We start from the raw sequence: 20,835 nt of genomic DNA on the forward strand, positions 1-20,835 counted from the left end.
GGACTTTTCTAGTCAGAGACAAGAGGCTTTTGGCCTCCTTTTAGGATTGGCTCTTGCCTGAATAAACAAGAATCAGGGATGGATTTAGACATTCCTTCTACATCCAGGACAACCCTGATGGCAGTGATATCCTTACTATCCATGATGTACTCCTGATCATCCACAACCAAGCAATATCAACTAAGAACTGTCACCCTGTTTATATGCTAGAGGAAAACTGGGTTCAGAACCCCCTGAGACCACTGAGTGAAACACATCCATAATACAGTCACAGATTTTATCAGGTGCCTACTGACCACAGCTGAGGCAGAAACAATATGGGAACACCCTGCCCCCCTAGTCTATACCATTCAGAGAACATAATCCCAACTAGTTTCTGCACTTGAAGGCCCCTGGATAGCCTGGCTTCACTGCAAAAGAGATCTCTACCTGAGCTTCCAACGCTGCTGGAAAGGGAAGCCAGATCTGTGAGGCTGCAAAGGCGGATACCACCAGCCCAGCACCTGCTGCTGAAGCCTCTTCCCACAAAGAGAAGCAAATGAGGGTGCAAGACATGGCACAGTGAAGCTTCCCTCTTTAATGTCCCTGAGAGTCAGTCCCTGCTCTCCTTCTGTTTGGGCAGTGGGCGGCATGGCAGAACACACAACTGTTGGGAAAGCTGCACAGTGCCTTGCTTGGCTGCCAGCACAGCTCACCTTGGACAGGCTTGTACTCATTTGTCTGCAGTTTGTAGAGTGCAGAGTTTTGGCTACAGAACCTCATGCAAAATTTGCACATGAAACCAGTTTACACCTGCAGCTGTGAAAACTGCCTGTGCAAATCACACAGACATGAGCACAACCCTAGAGATGGGAAGGGCAACTCTTACTGAATTCTTGCTCAGCCGACGTGTCCTCTCCCTCAGCACCACCTCTGGACTCTGGGCCTGCTCTGCTCCCTGTAAGAGAGGCACACTTCAGTCCACTTCACACCCATCAGTCACAAAGCATGCCAGAACTCATACAAAGCTGCAGTAACCACGGCAAATGCTTGAGAGTTGCTTTGTTTCACCCAGTCATAGAGAGGTTATCTTATTGCACCCTTTCCCAAGAAAAGCAGGCCAGTAGGAAGCATTCACCACAATCTGTCTTCACAGCAGGTTAAAGGCTCTGTTTAATTTGCTCCTGGGCAGTTTCATTACAACCCACAGCTACAGTGGGCCAGCTGTGTGAATTCTGCCTTCTCAACACTGATGGAGGAGCCACAGAACATGGAAAACACAACCACAGGGACAGGGCTTCAGTAAACAGAGATCTGTGCATCAGCAGTGGATGTACTGCCCTTCTGCCTGAGACAGGAGTGCAATACATGGAAGTCTGCTCAAGGATAAGAGTCAAGGCTTACACAGCGGCTGGAATGGCAGGCAGTGCCAGAGGAGGGTGGAGGACTCACTTGTGGCACTGCAGCCCCTGGCACTGCACCCAGGGATGGAGAAAGTGGGCACAGCCATCATCCCAAAGAAATCAGTTCCTCCAGGAAGTGTGTTTTGGCTTTTGTGCCCTCCCACCCCAGAAATCTGAGGTATTGGTGGGGTGAGGAGAAGCTCCTGGAGAACTCCTATCACACATTTTTTACAGAGAGCAAGGTGAGTTCAGAAATTCCAGTCCTGGATTCACCTCTTATCTCCTCTCCCAAGAACAAGTGATAGGACAAATGGAAAGAGTCTCAAGTTGCCCTGGGGGAGGTTTTTAGATTAGATATTAGGGAAAATTTCTTGACCAAAAGGGTGGTCAAGCATCGGAACAGGCTATCCTGGGAAGTGGTAGAATTACCATCTCTGGAGGTGTTCAAAAAATGTGTAGGTGTGGTGCTTAGAGACATGGGTTAGTGGAGGACTTGGCAATGATGGGTTAATGGTTGGACTTGATTCCAGAGGTCTTTCCAAACTTAATGACTCCATGATTCTGTGATCCTAATCTGCAAGTCCCAAAAGTGAGGCAAATCTAAATCTCTCAGTAACACTAAAACCATCTGCATCTCCCAAGGAAGTTGGGTTGAGGGGAAGCCATCTCACCCACAGAGAGCAGTACCAGCTCACAGTGCCAGAGGACACACAATTATAACTCCCTGGATGAAAGGACAATACCAGACAGTAGGAGGGAAAGGCTGTGGGCAGTAAAACACTTCTCCACCAAGCCTCACAGCAGCAGAGAACCTGACAGCAACCCGTTGCATATAACATCTTTAGTGTGGACAGGCAAAAAGGGTCTAAATGAAGCAAAACTAACAATCCTCCCACACAGTCCTCAGCTAGTCCACCAACAGGGATGCCATGGGAAACCAGAAGAGAAACTTACTTGTCAGGTTAGATGAAACTTTTAACTGACCAGGCTCAGGGGAGCAGATATACTCACCATCTCTTGGGAGCTTGCAATAGGAACAGGAAGATCTGTAGCCCACAGTACACACCTTACACTGCAATGGAAGATGGACAGCATGAGGAAGTCGTGTTTTGAAGGCACTGGGTACAACCTGCTCCAGAATTCCAGACTCTGCAGCGTGCTTTCAGAAAGTAACAGCCATGAAAAGTTACAGTGATGGGGAATGGCAGCAGGGGCCTTTGCTGGAATTGTAGGTACACGCTCATATGACTCACAGCTGGGTTTGCCTTGGGAACAGGGCTTTCACACAACTATGGAGCACACATTTATTCACTAGTCCTTGAGATGGAACTCTTCCTCCTCCCAAGTGATGCTGGATCAAAAGCTCCCTGCTAGGCACAATGTTGATTCAAAGGGTCCAAAGTTACCTTGGCATTCTCTAACCTGAATTCACCCCTCAAGCAGTGCTGAAGTCTTTATCTGAGCTGTAGACATTGATGTAATTTGGAGAGTTCATAATGAGGTGTCTGCTAACCAAGAGGCAGAGCTGTACAGGCTTGGATGGTTATCCCACCTGGAGCCCCTGTGGGGAGAGCCAACTGCCCCATTTTCACAGCTCTCACCAAACACAGCACCCCTGACTTCCTCCTTAAGCTCTTTGCAAATGCATTGCTCTTGTTTCATAGCAATTTCTTCCTATGACTGAAGCCTTGTGGATGCTCTGGGGCACAAAAAAACTCCTTCAGGCCATGGCTACACACAGCAACAGTGGGGACATACAGTGCAGCCACCTCAGTGCACTGAGAGCTGTTTGAAACCACTGCTTGAAACTTGTGTCTCCACCTCCAGAGCACTGCAAGCAGAGCTGAGGCACAGAGCAACAGCTCTGCTTGCAGCTGAGTGCATCCATTCAGCTGGATGAGGGTCTCTGTAGCCCAGGGTGATCCAGTGGACAAGGTGGGACTCTAACTAGAACCAACCCATTCAAGTCCTGCTGCAAACTCTCAGCCTGTAGTCAGTGGGAATGCAGGCAATAATCCTGTCCTTTCTCCTGCAATCACCTCCAGCCTGCTGCAGCCACAAGTTCCTGTACTGGGAGAACCTTGGGAAGGGCATAGGAATAAACTGACCCTTGGGCAATGGTGCCTTCTCAAAAATGGACCAGTTCCAACATGAACGAGACTTGGCTCATGCTGCCTAGACTTGGATCCATTTCCCTGCTGCACTTACCAGAGCCACAGCTAGACCACAGGTTCCTGTGTGAGGCAGAGGGGTGGTTACACACATGAACCAGAGCAAAGCCCCTTCCATTCTGGTTGGCAGAACCACTGTCTCATTGTGGTTGTTAAGGAGAAAGGATCCACACGCTATTTTCCCTACATTTTAAAAAGGAACCACTGCATGGGGACAAGGCTGCTCTGTGCATAAAAAAATCTAAATCTGACTACCTGTACCACACCCATATGCATGCAGAGGTGAGACCTAAAACAAGGTAGGCAAAAACACAGTTTAGAAGGGGAAAGAGCTCCAGGGCAGGTATTAATGACTCTGAGGGACTTTGGCCACTGAGCAAATATCCAAACTCCTCTGAGCTGCCACTGCCAGGAGTGCCAGCAGGGGAAGCAGAAGGTAGCTCTGAGCACATACTTACACGTTTGCAGCGCCAGAACTCTGGGCAGGGAGTGTATTCAAGGGTCACTTCCTTGCCACCGATGGTAAGAGTTCCCTGTTGAGACAAGGGGGTCAATGACCAACGTGCCCAGCACACACAGGTTACTCAGAGGCAAAGAAAGGGGTGAAAGCTCTGGTTCCTAAAGGCTTTGCAAGTGAAACAGGGTGAAAGGGGGAGAAAGTCTTCCAGTTCAGTTAGCTGGAGCTTTGCCATGAAAGTGGGAGGGAAACAGCCTGTGCCCTGGTCTAGCATGAGGCTACAAGGCTGTGGTAGCTAGCTCCAGAGGAGCAGGCAGGAGAGGCCTTGCCACCTCCCAGGAAGAGCAGAGACAAAGAACTAGAGTGGGAAACTGCTGTAAGCTGCTTTAGTCCAGGTGCTGGCAAGGGGCAGCTGGACAGACTCCCTCATGCCAGCCACCACCAGACTGGCCTCAAGGCAGCTACTCGAGGAGGAATGTGTGGAAAAATCCTCTCAGGTGAGAGAATTTTCATACTTGGGTTAGTCTTCATGCCAGTCATGAAACCATGGCCTTTCTTCAGAGAAATACACCAGAAATGTGCTGCTGGCCCTCAGTCAGCAGAGCCAGTGCCCTGCAGCCAGCCCTTCCCTGCTGAGGCTGGCCTCGAGCACCTGAGCAGCAACACCTGAGGGCCTCCACTGCCCACAGATACACTGCTTCCAGATCCTCAAGTGGTGCTTTGGAGATGTGCCAACACACCCACAAGCTCTGCTGAAATGCAGATAAAATGGGTCAGAGGTACAAGTTCCCTTGCTCCTGCCTGGAGCAGCAATGATTGCTGGTGGCTCCCATCTGCCAGGGACAACAGGCCATGCCTGGGCACGCAGGATGCAGGCAGGCCAAGTCGCAGATGCACACGGCCAGGAGACATCTCCTGTCACTGGAGGCACTGCCAGACCACGCAGCCTGGATTCCCCAGTACCACAGTTTGAGACTCAGCATCAACAGAGACCCAGACCCAGGTCCCCCAAGTCCCAGGAGAGCAGCTGCCTGACACACAGACAGATGCCAGGGAGCTGTAAACAGTCCCAGCCTGTTTTGGGGACCTCTGCTGAGTCAGAAGCTTCCCAGGTACTCTGACCCAGTAGCCTCACCATGCAAAAACCCCCAGTGCAAACCATGAGCATGAGAAAACAAGTTCCCAGAGTTATTATTCAGAAGTCATGATACACCCATGCATAAACTGCTCTGCAGAACGTGAGGGAGATGCTGGGGAATATGCAAAGTGGGAGTGAGGAGTTCATAGAAGGGAATCACTGAGTGGCAGTACAACAATCCTTTAACTCCTACGAAAGAACACGGCAGGGTTCCACCACCTCCCCTCTTCACATCCTGCCTTTTATGAACCAAAGCCATCCTTTCATACCAGGCCTATGTTGAACACTTTGAGGGGTTCCATTCTGTCACCCAGCTGCTTTCCAACATGGATCTGCCTTTGCCTGACAGAAAGCTGAGCCATTCCCATACCTTGCTGAAGGCTGGTGTGTGCACTCAGAGCACCCTGCTGCATCTTTGGAGAACCTGCTCAGGGTCTATTCACAGCAGGGAGCACTGCTCACTTCACCTGTTTATAAGAGGCTTTGCACCCTCTTTAAGGCGTGTGAGGAAACACAAGTGAGAAAGGGAAGTGGATATCAAGGCTGTCCCACTGGAACTGTTGGTCCCTGAGACAGACTCCCTGGGACAGTGCTCCCTCTCCCAAGCAGGGTACCCACCACATCCCAGCACACACTCAAGAGATGGGCAGTGCCAGGAGCAGGCTAGAAATGCCCGTGGGTGCCTCAGGGCACACTGAGCAGAGGCAGGAGGAGAAGGCAGGGTGCACATCCTCATGAGCCCAGGGAAGTCCTGGGGAACAGCAGCCTCTCACCAGGCAGCTGCAGCCCTGCCTAGGAGCTCAGGAAACCAAAAACTCGATTAGAGCACATCTCCTCTGGCAGGGGCAATCCATCACAGAGCTTCATCCTTCTCCCAGCCACTGAGGACAAACCCTGCCAGAAAGCCTTAAGATTATTTTTGGTTTTATGGAAAATGGTATTTAAGTGCATGTTGTGCTGGTGGTGCTGGTCCCTTCCGCAAATTCCATTTTGGGAGGCTGCAGAAAGTGTCTCTTGCATAATTACTCCCTGATTTCCCTAACACCCTGCTGATTGCCTGCTCACTTTTTCAGCAAGCTCTCTCTTGCTGATTTCTTCTTGATAAAGTAATTTTCAAGGTTGCAATCATCATTTAACTCTCCAAAATGAGTCTTTCGCTTAGGACACACATTGTCAGGATTCAGTGGCTTTGAATTCCTCATTCTCCCATTTTGTTACTAGATTCTATCACAAATATTTTCAGAACCTTTATTTTCTCTAGTGCCTGTCTCTGCTTAACTCTTCTTCATCTAGATCTTTTACTGTGCAAAAATTTTTGGATACTACTCTAAATTTCAGTCCAATTGAGCAGATTTCAATTGAGCAAATCTTGGTGAAATGACAAAGATTTTCTGAAAATATCAGGGAATAGTGCTGGGGAGGGGGGGAAAGGGTAAGCTTAAAGTATGCCACATATTGTGTCTGGCACCATATTTCTTCCAAATTCAGGCATTTTATCCTGGACTTTTTCACCAACCTGCACTATGTCTGTTAATTCCTCCGTATTTTTAATACTCTGTACTTTGGAGCAGCTTGGCTTTTTCTAAGTCAGAGTGAAACAGAAATGTCTCTCTGGTCTTCCCAGTCAGGAACCTCCCCCTCATAACTAGCAGTAAACACAGAGTTGACTCACCAGTGAAGGGTTTAAAAGGAAGCACAGCTTTGCAGCACCAGGACAGCAAGCTCTCAGCCATGGAAATGCCCACAATTTCCAAGGGCATGAACAGATTCTACTGTTTTCTGAATTGCCAAATTCATCAAACAGAGTATCAGGACTTTACTGCTGGGAGCAATGCTTTGTGCTACTGTTTGAAACCTTTCAAACATAGTTATACATGGATTTTTTGCTTAGAGATCATTGGAGATGCAACAGTGAATTCTAATCTAAGGGATACAATTCAGTCTCAGCCAGTTCAGCTACTAAAAAATCTGCCCTATGGCCAAGTATGTAAATAGTCCTGTCAGCAGACTGATCCATGGAGCAACCCTGCCATGAGATGGTCCTAGAGAGCTGTGCCAGGAAACCATAAAGCCTGTTTGCAGAGAGCACACACACTGCAGCCATGTCTCAAAGCTCTTCACTGCGCAGGGACAAACCCCACAGGAACATGTTGCTTTTACAGAGGGAAAGAAAAAAGAGAAAATCCCTTAGCCATGATATCCACAGGTGATGCAATCCCTCTAAAGCACTTTGGAGACTGTGTCAGCAGGGCACAGGGCTGCAGCAACAAAGCTAGTTTCACTAAAGCAGTTTTCATGCTTTTTGTTCCCAAAAGTAGCATTAAAGAATACCAGGAATGTAGGCCTACCTGTGAGAAAAAAGCCAGACCACACCCTAGGACATATCACGCTCACTTTTGAAGTTGGGTTTAGCTCACCTCTAGTTTACCCTGTGTGTAACAGCACTGCTCTGCACAGAGCCCAGCCTGGCTCTGCAGGTACCTGAGCACTCTGATCCTGCTTCCTAGGGAACCCATGGAGCTACTGCCAGGGCCAGGAGACAGCCTGCTGCAGGTCAGGCACGGCACAAGCCACTGCTTCAGCTGCCTGTCTGTCAATTAGCATTTACAGTTAGCACGCTGGGCTTTTCCATGCTTGTTGACAGCCTTTTAATGATGATGACTGGGGGTTGAGGAGGGGGAGAACTTGCCAAAAAAGTATCTCTTTGCTCTCAAGACTGAGATGACAGAATACAAATCATCAGTGTCAAAGCTTTTGCTAACTGTTTCTCTAAAAAAAAAAATTAGAGCATCCAAGAGTGACCTAGAAAATTGGAAATGTGGAAGGAGAGCTCTCGGAACACAGCCACTCCCTCAAATAAAACCAGGCTTCTCCTTTAACTGAACCTATCCAAACACTGAAACATTCAGTAAAATTTCTCTTTGGAGCCTCCAAACAATGAGCTGACAGCGTTCCAATATTTCACCCCACAGGTCATGCCTGGGCAGCTACAAGTGGGACTGTGACACCACAGGGAGATGTGGATGCAGCAGGCAGCACCACCACGGACTGCTGAGGAATAACATGCTCCAGCTCCTCCAGAGGGATGGCAACAGCCATCCAGCCAGGATGCCACCATCCCTGGTCACAAGGAAGACCACAAGTGCCTGACTTAGTGGAACAGCAGTTATCAGTCTCACCTTTACAGACAACACACCTGGGGTGGTGCACATCAATTCTGGAACAGAACCAAGGCTCAGCTACCAAGCACCCAAATCCACAAGGATTACAAAGCCAAACTTTTCTTCTTGGCTACAACCCCAAGGCAGTGCAGGAGGTGCCTCCACCACAAGTGAACCATTCTTCAGACCACCTTTAGCAGCTGGCTCATGCACAAACCAAACACCACGTCAGCTAATTATTTCCTAATATTGTTTGTGGTCTGATTAAATGGAAAATATCTGTACCATGAACTGAAAGGTTCAGGTATCCTTCTTGCTGAGTAATAACCAAGCTGGAACACTGGTTATGTGGTTCAACACGATAAAAATTAACTGAAAATACCATTTGTAAACAGATAAAAAGCTGCATACGAAGATTATGACAAAAGAATGCTTATGGGCAGCACAGTAAAGCAGTCACATTAAAATACCAGCACTAACCTTGTTTACATGATGTTAATTCAGCCCTCTTCTGCATATTTACTATAATTAGGATAGTTATTCAAAAATCAGTATACATCCGTCATTTAAAAATTATTTAAAATGATTAATGACAAGTGTTTATTGCCTTGGGAATGCTCAGACACTACCCCAGGAGGCAGTCTGGGAATGCAGTGCATGCCCCTGGTCCCAGCAGCACTCCCCAGAATAAAAAGCTCTTGCCATCCTCAGGGTACATTCCAGCCCTGGCCTCCACATGCCCTGGGTGGCACAGCACAGGAGACAAGGGGCTGACAGCACAAGCCATGTTATCTAATTGGAACTGCAAATCAGAATGCATTCAGGTTCTGCTCCTATTTGAGTATGGATTAGAAATGCAGATTTAACAGCCCCCAACCACCACACAATGCAAGTTATGTAATGGCATCCTATTCCACTGGCATGCACCATGCAGAGGCTGAGTGGGAGCTGGCAGGGAGAGCACAGGGTTCTCTCCCTGACAGGATTCACCTCCAAATCAGGCAGGCAGGTGAGATCAAGCACCAAAGGTCTCCCTAACTACCCCCAGCTGCTCGTGGAATTGAGGAGACAGCACCTTCCTGGGATGAAGCAGAGGGAAAACACCTGGGAGGGTAAGAGACCAGCTGGATATATTTCAGAAGATCATCTCAGCCACAGAAACTGGCTTCTCATCCCGTTTTCCATATGCTGAAGTTTTTATCCCTGAACTCATCAGCAGCTGCTGTACAAGGGACTCAACTGCACAGAGCAACAGGCAGTACATGTGCTTACCTCTGACAAAAAGCAGATGAGAAAAGCTGTGAACCCACAAACCACAACCCATCTGTAATTAAACAGTCAGAAAATGGAACGTGACATGGAGCTGAAGAAACAAGAGCAATGCAGGCTGCTGCAGGGTACTGCAGCAATCTGGCATTTCCTACAGCAAAAGTAACTACAAGCAAATTCCTCATGAAGTGGGATTTTCCCCAAAGCTCTCAGCCTCCTTCTTGAGCTCTCAAACCAGTTGCAGCTCAGGGATTGCTTTTTATTGGCCTGATCTAGCAGTGCATCCAGCACTCTACTGAGTGGCTTACACTACTCTGCTGAGTGGCTTACAGCCAAGGCAGAAAATTCAAGATATACAGGGGAAAAGGATGGTTTGAAAAGTGGTGGATCCCTGAGGAATTGTTACATCGCCAAATGGATCCAAACAACTTTGCTGTGCACCATTATTACAGATTTCCATCAAGGCTAACACTGAGATGACAACTGACAACATAAACATTGTGTTAGTGGCCACCCAAAGAGCAGGATATTTGGCTCTTGGGCATCAGAGACGCTACAGAGCTGAAGAGCACGTGGCTTCACCTTGCAGCATTTAGCAGTAAGGCATTTATTTCAACAGTGATCCAAGGCTAACCAACATGGCATGCTCAGGGCTCCTGGTCTTTAGGGTCAGGAGAGGCCTGAGAATGAGAGCCCAGAGCTGTCACCATCCATCCTGAGCTGACAGAACACTGCTTCAGGCACACCACTGGTGGGCATGTTAAACAAAACTGGCACTAACACAGAACTAGGCATTAGGAAGATAACTGAGAGAGTCCTAAACATTCAGTAGCTAAATGTAACAGATTAAGATGCTATATAAGGATTATTTTAACCCAGATAGCTCCTGGTACTTTTTCAAAGTCCCTTTATTGAAAACCAGCACTGGGACCATCCACCCTGCCTCACAAGCTTCCATATCTACTTGCTCCCTCCTCAGGCCCCCTCCTGCCTGGTTATCCAGGCCATTTGTCCTTCAGCAGAAGGTGCCAGTCTGCATCCTTTAAGTTTCTTATTTCCACAGACACCCCAGCTAGCCTGCTGAGACACCTCCAGTTTTCTTCCTACGGTTTCTAAATTCCCTGGATACCAGCCATCCCCTTTTTAAGCAAGTCCCAGTATCTTTCTACAGCTCACCTCCCCCCACCGATATCCTTTTCGCAAATACACACAGAAATTGCTTTTCAGACTATGCCAGCTCTCTACATTTTAATGCTTGAATTTTGAACTCCAATTCAGCTCCAAGTTAGGACTCTCAAAGTGCTTATCTTTTAAACACAGCACTTGCTTTGCTTGTCAGCACTCTCAGTCCTGCTCTGAGAGCACCAGCACGGTGGGCACAGGCAAGCTCCCAATTACAGCTCCAGGAAGGATCACAGCGATGTGCCATAGCTGGGGGGAACACACAATGTGCTCAGCACCTCACGTGCTCAAGGGCCAGCTCTGGGCAGCAGGTGATATGAATAGCTGCTGCATTTCACCATTTAAGTAGATTTCGACCTGTCTGAAAGTTTTCTTTGATCCAGTGAAGCAGACTGGACTTTCACATGCCACTCAAGGCCCTAATGCATCTCCTCCTGGCTAATGCCAACCTCCAGCTTCCCTCACTCCTCTGAAGAGGGCACCTTTGCAGATCAGCTTATAGGATCACTGGGAAAAAAGTGGAAATTTTAAAATGAAAGCCTTTTCTTTGCATCATGAAGGAGTCAGAAGATGATTTCTAGAGTCCACACAGTGAGGATCAGGGGACAACAGCTCAAAGAGGGACAAGTTCTGTGCTTTGGTGTTACTGGCTGTGCTTCCACTCCACAGCTAAAGACAAGCACGGAGTTAAGGCCATATAGTGAGAAACTCATGCATGTGAGTTTCTTCAACAGCTGGACTTGATCTTAAAGGTCTTTTCCAACCTCAATGATTCTAAGTCAAACACTCACTTTCATGCTCAGAAAAGTATCAATCAGGTTGAATCCTCTATTTGAAAAATATACTTATACTATCAAAACTTAAGAGTATTTAAATATTTAGCAAATTGAGTATCATTATTCACAGATGGCTCTAGGGAAGGATCCACATGGCTCTGCCTCATCAATATTCCTTTACTTTTCATGGGCTACTGCATGGACAATGTTTGAACAACAGCTGCTTCACAGACCCCCTTCTCTCCCAACACAGGGACTTCCCTTCTCTCTCCAAAATGCTGCTCTACTGCCTGGACATATTTCTCACTATTTTTTTTTTACATGGCCACCTTTTTCCTCAAAGGTCATCTCATCCCATCTCACTGTTAAACAATATAAAGCTTAAGCACATTAGCACAATGCACAAATCCAGTCCAGGACCTTCCTGTGCACCTCCCTCAGGGATACTTTACAATTAGTAATGGCCACAAGGAAGCTGGGAAACAATGAGGAAACACCCAGCACCTTAACCACAGGTTTGAAGCACAAATATCAAAACCCTAAAAAGCATTCCCAATGCAAAATCATGGTGGAAAAAAAGTCAGGCTGGAAAGCTCTGCCTGAAAGGGGCAAATTTATTGCTAGACAATTTAATTAAGCATTTGAAGACCCCACACAAAAAGAACACATGTTCTTCCACTGGAGCATGTACCTATGGGATTCCACACCAATTCCAACACCTGCACAGGGAACAGAACTCGGGGTGCTCTGTGCAGCAGCAAATGTTTGCTAAGGACACACCAACTGTGATGGGGAAGGGTGTGCTCCAGAGGCTCCTCCAGACACAGCTCCAAACTCCACTCTTAGGTACTCAGAGCCCTCCCTGGCAGTGCCTTCTCTGCAGGACAGTCTCTCTGCTGAAAGGACCCAAAAACCCTGGGAAGAGGAAGTACCTCTAAAGAAAAGAGGGTTTTATCCTTAGAGACATCATTTCTCAATATTCCTAGATTCCCAGGTAATGACAAAAGTGGGTGTCTCATCCTGCCTCCCTCAGGATAAGAGCCCTGCCATTTGCCACCAGCAGTGCAACACTTACCTGTGTCCTCCCAGTGATGGCTCCCAGCAGACCACTGTGACCTTGAGGTGGCCTGTCCAAAAGCCATATCCAGATCCTTAATGCTCACACCTGGACAGAACATGAAGGCAGCTGGCCCACCTTCAGGCTGGCACCTGTACAGATTTCTGTGTCTGAGCAGATGCTGCCTCCTGAGAGCTCTTCTTAGGAGCTGATTTGGAAAACAGCTGCTTTAACCTCTTGGCTCAGTATTTGCCAAGAAACCTGACACAGCATGAAAACAGCTATCCGAGCCCTTTGGAGGGAAATTATTTTTCCCTGCTAGCCTGGCTTGGGTGCAATGTAACACCAGTGGGTGTCACAGTTCCTTGTGGAACCCAGCACCTCTTCCTTTTTCAGGGCACTGAGGTTTAGAGATTCATTCAGGCAACTGCACTGCACAAAGTCGAGAGGTAAATTCAGATCATTCCTTCCTGGTCAGTTCCCAGAACTGCTGAAGAAATTAATTTAGTGCCTTGTCAGGGTGCAGAAGTAGGGACTCTCCAGGCTCTGGTGGCTGACCTCAGCTCTTTGGGAGAGTAGAGCCAGAGAGGTGAGTGTGTAGGACAGCAGTTCCTCTGACAACCCTGACACCAAGGAAGGAAAAGAAACCAGTTCCCTGTTGTGCCGAAAGTGCCTCAGCATGGCTGAATTCCTAACGGATTGAGAGGGAAAATCAGCATGCACAGACATCTCTTTAAACTGTCACATAAGCTGCACAGCAGTGGGTGGCTCAGATATTGTGACTTGAACCCCCTGTGGGACTTGATTGAATACCTGGTGGCTCAGGACAGAGACTGGCCCATGCAGACTGAGGGCAGCCAAGCACAGGGTACTGCCTGCAGCTCCCTGTGTGCTGCTCACCTCTCTGCAGCAAGCACTGGAGCACCAGAGAGCTGATGCTTCCAGCTGCTCCTCTTAGAGCCAGATGGATCAATCATTTGCCTGTCATCAGCAGGTGTCTGTGAAACCTTCTGGAATTCACTTCTTACATTTAGTGATGTGCCCAGTACACACTGGAAGGAAGAAAAAGAGATGAGCTGAGTTAATGGAAAGGACAGAGGAGGAGGCAGCAGTGGCAGTGAACACACCACTTCCACATGAACCAGGCCCAGAACAACAGCTTGTCAGGGAAAAAATCCAAACCACCTCAGCACTCCTCTCCAGTGATATCACAGGTTGGGAAGAATCACTCAGGCTTTCAAAACCTTAGGGCTATAAACAGTAAAACACCTTAGTCATCATATCATTAATGTACAGCTTTGCACCGTGAGAAAGCTTCTTAGTGAGACTTCTCAACCTGGTATTAAGTGTATGAAAATACATCTTGGGATTCTTAAGACCTAAAATTACTTTCTCTGTTAACTCTGCTCCTGAGATCCTTGATGGAAAAGTACATCAAATGTTTGCTTGGGCTTTAAATGCCATCCTGGCTCAAATCTGGTTCATGAAGCCCATCTGAGTATTGCTAATTTCCTTGTTAGACATGGACTGTACATCACAAAAAATGAAGATTTCCCCAGTTGTCTATGAAAATGGGAGAAAATTACTTTCATTCTCTTGTTCTAAAGACAGAGTTTTAAATACTTAAATCTTATGTTTACAGCTTTATAGCTTTGACCCTCATTAAAAATGTAATTCTTCACATGACAGACTTGATTTTAGACCCCTGTCCTTCAGAAGCTGTTTGTTCATCCTGTGGAAAGCATAACTAACTGAACTTATAGGTGGCCTGAAGAGATGGAGATGCAGGAGGCATGTTGTTGGATGCAACATCTGGTAGCTGTCAACACATACACACAGTGCAAGAGCACCACAAAATAAACCTTCAGGCAGACTGCTCCTTTACATCTGATAGCTTTTGTTCTGCAGAAGCCAGGAAGAACTTTCCACCTCCATCCTACATCTCCTTGTACAAAACAGCTCCAAGATTTTCCCACACAACCCTCTTCTGGCAGCAATTGTAGCTGGGATTCAGTAAGTTGGTCACACAGTGCTACTGAGGACCTGTCAGTGGCTGTCCCATTCACAGATTCCCTGATATGATGGAAAAAGAAATCCTCCCCCTTATGTGAGAGGACTGGGGAAGTTGGTGCCTTTCCTCAGCAGTGCAGAGGGATTTTGCCTGTCAGCATTCTCATTGCTCTTCCCCCTCCTGTGTCTCCTGGTCCTGCACAGATGCAGAATGACAGCGAAACTCCTGATCTCTGATCTTGTGGCACACAGTGTTTCTTGTGCTCTCTGTAGGTATTAAAGCTTTAATAAGAGTCTAGAAGGTGCCCTGTGGCTTGCAGGGGAATGGGGTGGATAATAACTCTGTGTCCTCCTGTGTTAAATACCTGTTTCTTTGTTGCCTGTGATTGATGGATAATGACACAATAGCCCATTTAGGCGTGCCGCCCCCATTTTCCACTGTAATAATTTCATTTCTAGACAAGAACATTAACAACCCAGTTACAGTCGAATGGAAACAGAAATTCACAAATAAAAGTTGCTGACTGCCAGAGCTTTGATCTTCCATCTTCAAACTTGAATCTGAATTTAATATTTTACTCGCATGAGTCTCACAACCCGAGCAGAAAACAGCGAAATGCAATGTACTCCTTTGGAATGAGCCCCAATTCCAGACAGCCAAATTTACATTATTTAAATTGAAAAGGTCCTATACAAACTCAGCTGGGAAGAAAACCGACTAAAATCCACATCTGAAGGGAATTCCAGCTCTCTCTCACTATCAAAACCCTAGATGCACAAAAAGCATACACGATTTCTACAGAAGGGCAGGCAGACCATTTCTTTGAAGAGAAGGAAACAGTGGTTCTGCCTTCTTCCTTAACGCCAGGAAGCATGCAGTTCAACATTTTTCCCCACCTCTGGAGTCAACGTTTTACCTTCCTGTTCCAGCAATTCAACACCAGCAGTGCATCAAATAATGGAAAAGCAATCGCTGCTAAGATAGCACAAAAGCATGAACGAACAGTTCTGAGGCTGAAGCTCACAACAACCACTCATCAAATGAAAACTGCAACATTTTGGTGTGCTCCCACTTATCAAAACAGTCCAGATGGAGTCCCAGCATTATAATCTGGCTCATATGCTTGTAAAACATATCTGGTGTTCCCCTCGACATTGCTGGAATTAGGCTGAGGACTCATTGGACTCAGCCCAACAATTTCAGTCCCCTCGTTCTCAGTGACGGGTCCTGTGCAAACCATTATGGCAAAACCCTGATAGGAAATGGTCTCACTCTGGAAATGAAAGTTGTGGTGCATTCACTGAGATGTCTTGATTCATGACTGAACCAGTCCAGACATTTCCCTCTCACTGCCTGCTCATCTCCCTTAAGACTCTTCAGTGGTATCATCAGCACCATCCACTTCTCAGAGAACAGAGGGAATTTCTGAGAGTGCAGCTGCAGCTTGGTTAGTCACCAGCTTACTTAAGAGGATGACTTCAAAAGCATCAAAGCAAATTAGTGGCATGAGTCCTACTACTTTCATATAGGGGCTTGATCAAGGGATTTTACATCCTAATCCAAAATCCCCTTCTGACCATGTACACAATCTATCAACTGCAGCCCCACACAGTCTGTCCTACACCTGATTTACCAGGTTCCTTTGAAGCACGCTGAGGCTACGAGGCACACACCTTCCAATTGGTTACACAGGGATATATTTAAAGTTTCTACAGATCTTCACAGAAAATCAACTAATGACAAATGCAAACTCAATTAAAAAACAAACAGTCTGTGATAAAGAGCAGCCAGCAGGAAACCATGGCTCTGTTTTAAGGTGAAACTTGCACCTATAGGTAGCATACACAGCATAATCTATGACTAAGATTTCCCCACTGGCACACAATTATTCCATTAACACATTAGGAGGAGAGGACCTGACAGCTACAGAGACAGGGTGCCATCTGTATCCTGCCCATGCATCCAAAGATTACTTCAAATCTTTCCTAGCTCAAGGCAAGATCTCACCTAGAAACGAATTCAAAGGATGAGTGTTCCAGATGCCTCATCACTCAGGAAAATGCTCTGTGTACTGAAAATGACCAAACCAAAGCTATTTCTTAGGGAATGCTCTGTCAGTGAGTCCTCTACAACACAACTTTAGCCCTATGGAAGGGGCAGAGGCAGACTGACCCATGGTATACACTGCACTTTGCATGCACAAGCAATAACTTTCAGGTGCCCTCATTTTTACACCACCAGTGCTGGGCATGACCAAAGGTCCGGCTGTCCCATGGTGGTTCCTCACTCTGAGCCACCAGTGCAGGGAATATCCAACCTTTTCCTGCCCAGCAGCTGGGAGTGATGCAGCACAAGTACTGATATATCAGATCACACAGCCAATCAACCAGAGAGGACTGGACACCTGTCTTGTCAATCACTCACAGATCAAATTATTGAAACAAATTTCAGGAAATCACAATTATTCGCTCCAGCTCCTAGCACTGTAAACAGAACATCTAATCCAACAGAGAACAACTTGATTACCAAGGCATTTATAATCTATAGGGAAAGAATGGTTATTTCAGAATTACACCATCACACAGATTTGTTAATGTCAATGGGCAAAAAATTGCAACAGACCCATCACCAGAACAGAAATGCCGGGGCCAGGAGGGAGAGCATTTTCATTTTAGAGAAGGGCAGGGAGTGATGCTTTATGTGAAACAACCTATTTATACAGCAGCCCAAGCCAACCTCACCACACAGAATAGATAATTCTGTAATATACAGCAATATTTGAGTCCTGAGATAACCCTGCTGGGCCACACATCCCCAGCAGCAATCAGAGATACTGAGGAAGTCCCACTTAAGCATGTGCTGCATGCTCCAGCCAGCTCACCCAGAAGCTGTCCTGTGGGACAATCCCACTGCAGAGCAGCAGTTCAGCAGCAGCAAACACACACAGTCCCCACCACATGGGTAAGGTGAGGCTGAAGGAAAAAGGAGGACAGGATTTTGGAATACGAGCAGGGAGGTGGAGGGACATGGCAAGCTGGGAATCACACAAGTAGAGCAAGAAGATGCAGCTTCACAACTCTTCTAGTGAAAAGTGAACTTATTTTAAAACACATTGGATAGCATGGTTTGCTTCTTAAGGCAAGGCAGGACAGAGCTGCCAAGAAGGAGGTTGTAGTTTTTTTATCTGGGAAGGGCTGGAGAAAACACATTGATGGGAAGCTACTATTGGCTGAAAGGAAGAGTGTGTGAAGTCTCTGGCAGAAGCTCTCTTACAACCTTCTGTGCCAAAGGAAGAGGGACTAAGAGGATTCACACAGCTTGGAGAGCTGAGATGACAGAAGATGTTGAGAAGATAGAAGAGAAAAAGGTCCAGAGAAATATTTTTGGTACTTTTTGGCAGTTACATTTTACAACAAAAGCCACCCTTCTCTGCACATGGAAGGTCTCTGCAGCACACAGAGATTAAGCCAGTCCTTCCAAACAGGCAGTGCATTTATCACAGCTTCACTGCAGGATATACACAAGGACACCCACACACCCAGCCCTGTCACAGGTCACTGCAGGCAGATCCAACTGCTTGTTCACAGTCAAGTGTCTGCCCAGCTGCAGGAGCTCCCCACTGCAGGCTTCCATACTCATATCCAAAGCTGACAACTCCAGTTAAATGCTGGTACAATGCAGTGATTAGTGAGACACGAGAGGGAATGAAAAAATGATTGACTCAACATGTCAAGCCTCTGTGATGTAAGCCCAGGGTGAACTCGTGACAAGGTCACACACTGAATCAGATACAAAAAACCCCAAATCAGCTCTGCTGCCTGGAAATCCACTCATCCACTAGCCTGTGGAGAGAACTTTCCATATAGGTCAGGTGGCTCATAAAAATTCCTCCACAATGTGCATGTTTCCCAAACCATTAGGATGTTTACAGAAGAAACTGCCTAGGTAAACAAGCCTTTCCCTCACTCAAAGCGGAAGACTCCAACAGCAGATTCTAGAAATCCACAATCAAAAGCAGGACAGGCTTCATGGGGGTGAGGGAGAGGAGGGGAAAAGGAGGTGTGCTAATGACACAACCTGAGCAAAATCCACACATCTGATCTGCAACAAGAAAAGCAGAATGTAATGCCACCTGTGGATCCAAGGAGAACAGGTCAAAAGCAAAGCCATCTCCAGCACCCTTAGCCTAACACACAAATGGATTTTCAGTGTATTTGTGGACATGCCACCACCACCCTCAACTGCAGGTTAAAGCTAAAGAGACAGAGTAACATTGTCAAGTGAATAAATGATGGATACCAGACAGCCCGTGAAAATGCATTTGAGGCAGGTGTCATCCTCCATTACAGGGGGAACCTGGCAGACTCTAAAAAAAAAATTCCACACTCCACAATTAGGCCCATTCTACCAAAAGGAAAGCAACTAGTTTTGATGCTTGGACACACATTTTCTTTTACAAATTGCAACACACTCCCTGTACCACAGGCTTCAATAAATACCCCAAGGTTACAGGTCACAGGAGAAGTTCCATTCTCAGGATAAGCACATGCTTCTTCCTTATTTAATTGGGAAGCCACACAGAGCTGTGGCTTGTTACTGCAAATGTTTTCAGGACAGAAAGTCCTAAGCTTTGCCTGCTTGTCACAGCATCTTGTGGATTTTAACACCAACAGCTACAGTGAAAAGCCTGTGAAATATGATCTGCACCAGAAGCTCTGTTCACACAGAATACAGAAAGGCCCTGCAGTGAATGGATACAGGAAAATAGGCTCAGAGCAGGAGAAACACACAGTTGATGTTTCTAGTTGCACAGGAGTGGGACATGCTCAAGTGAGCACCCACCAAATCCAGTAAGAATCCCTCTTACTCTCTCCAGTAAAAAACAAGCAGGGAGTGGAAACACTGGTGTGCTCAGCAAGCTGAACAAGGACAGCACTGCAGAGACACTGCTCTGACAAGTACCAGCCTCAGTGCAGGAAGGCACAAGAGCAAGTCTTGAACAACCACTCCAGCACATGCCTGGAGAGCTGCACAATCATGTACAGTGTATGCATTTTTAAAAGTTCATGCTATAGCTCTCCTCTCACCCTCTTTCTTCAGAAACAGGAGGAAAGGATTACAAAGTTGTTAGTTACTAGCAACAAGCTAGGAAATATTCATGCAGCCAGTGTTGCTAAGTTTGAGGCCTGAGTGGATTTGGAGACAATACTACAGAGTCAATTGAGACAAACCATTTCCTCCTGAGCTCAAAAAAAAACCCCTCTTGCTTCCATATCTATAACAACCAATTCCATTGCAGTGAAAACAGAGAATTACAATATGCAAGCAGCAGAGACAAGCTCCTTCCATTCCTGTTCCTCCTGCCTTTACGACACACAACAGTACAAAGGGTACTTCATTTCCCACCTGATTTTCTCACACCAAGTAACGTGCTTGTTATGGCTGTTCTTTTCTACACATGAAGGAGGAATGCAAAAAGATCCTGAGCCTATGGCCAAGTGCAGCCATGGGATGTATTCCTAAAGCTGCTTCCAAGAAGCCAACCTGGTGCCCTCAGACAGGAGCACTACCACACCATGGGCCACGCCAAAGAAACGCCAAATGCCACATCCCACCCCTTCAAAAATCAGAATAAGGGAGGGAAAATTATTCAACAAAAATCATGTGACTTAGCAGACAGAAACCTCCATTTTCCATTCAAAATAACTTTCTCCCCAACAGAAAAGCAGCTCATCACAGACAGAAAAGGTCTCACACAACTCTAGTGACAGCCACTGTGAAACAAGAGGCCACCAGGAGCATCACCAACCATGAGACTGCTCTAAGGGCAGGATCAAGGCTCTGCACAACAAACCAACAGCTCATCTGCCCTGCCAGGGCAGAGCCCCCACAAAGCCACGGGGAGAGGCAGCACCTGGCACCTCACTCATCCAGCCCTGTGCCCAGCACCTCCACGCTGGGAATAACAGCAATCCAGAACCTTCCATGCATATTAAGTGGGACCTTGGCACTGGAATCAGTTGCCAATGCAACAATCAATGAGTCAAAGCAATTAATAAGGTGCCTGTTGTCATTACTTTAGCTGAGGCAGTTAATAACACGGAATGAAACTCTCCTGCAAAATCAGGGCAACACAAATATGGGTGTTTCCTTATCACAATGTATGTAACAGAAAAGCCCCCTCAAATCTCAGCAGTCACATATACATGCTAAGATTTACTGAATGGAGGG

General features: G+C 46.8%; 1 protein-coding gene across 3 annotated transcripts in view; it reads right to left on the reverse strand.

Annotated features, from left to right (window-relative positions):
- Positions 1-20,835, reverse strand: part of RBM6 (RNA binding motif protein 6) — a 58,012-nt gene that overhangs the window by 12,347 nt on the left and 24,830 nt on the right. For 2 of the 3 annotated variants that reach the window (XM_054281265.1, XM_054281264.1), the window contains exons 7-9: positions 4,012-4,086; positions 2,394-2,454; positions 869-937 (exon numbers count right to left, since the gene is read on the reverse strand). In XM_054281265.1, coding sequence (XP_054137240.1) covers positions 869-937; positions 2,394-2,454; positions 4,012-4,086 — 205 coding nt within the window. The remainder of the gene's footprint in view (positions 1-868; positions 938-2,393; positions 2,455-4,011; positions 4,087-20,835) is intronic. The other variant, XM_054281267.1, reaches the window with a different exon arrangement.

Source organism: Melozone crissalis, unplaced genomic scaffold (genome assembly GCF_028551555.1).
Source record: "Melozone crissalis strain CALT ecotype California unplaced genomic scaffold, PUWL_Pcris_2 ptg000029l_1, whole genome shotgun sequence".
Taxonomy (NCBI): Eukaryota; Metazoa; Chordata; class Aves; order Passeriformes; family Passerellidae; genus Melozone; species Melozone crissalis.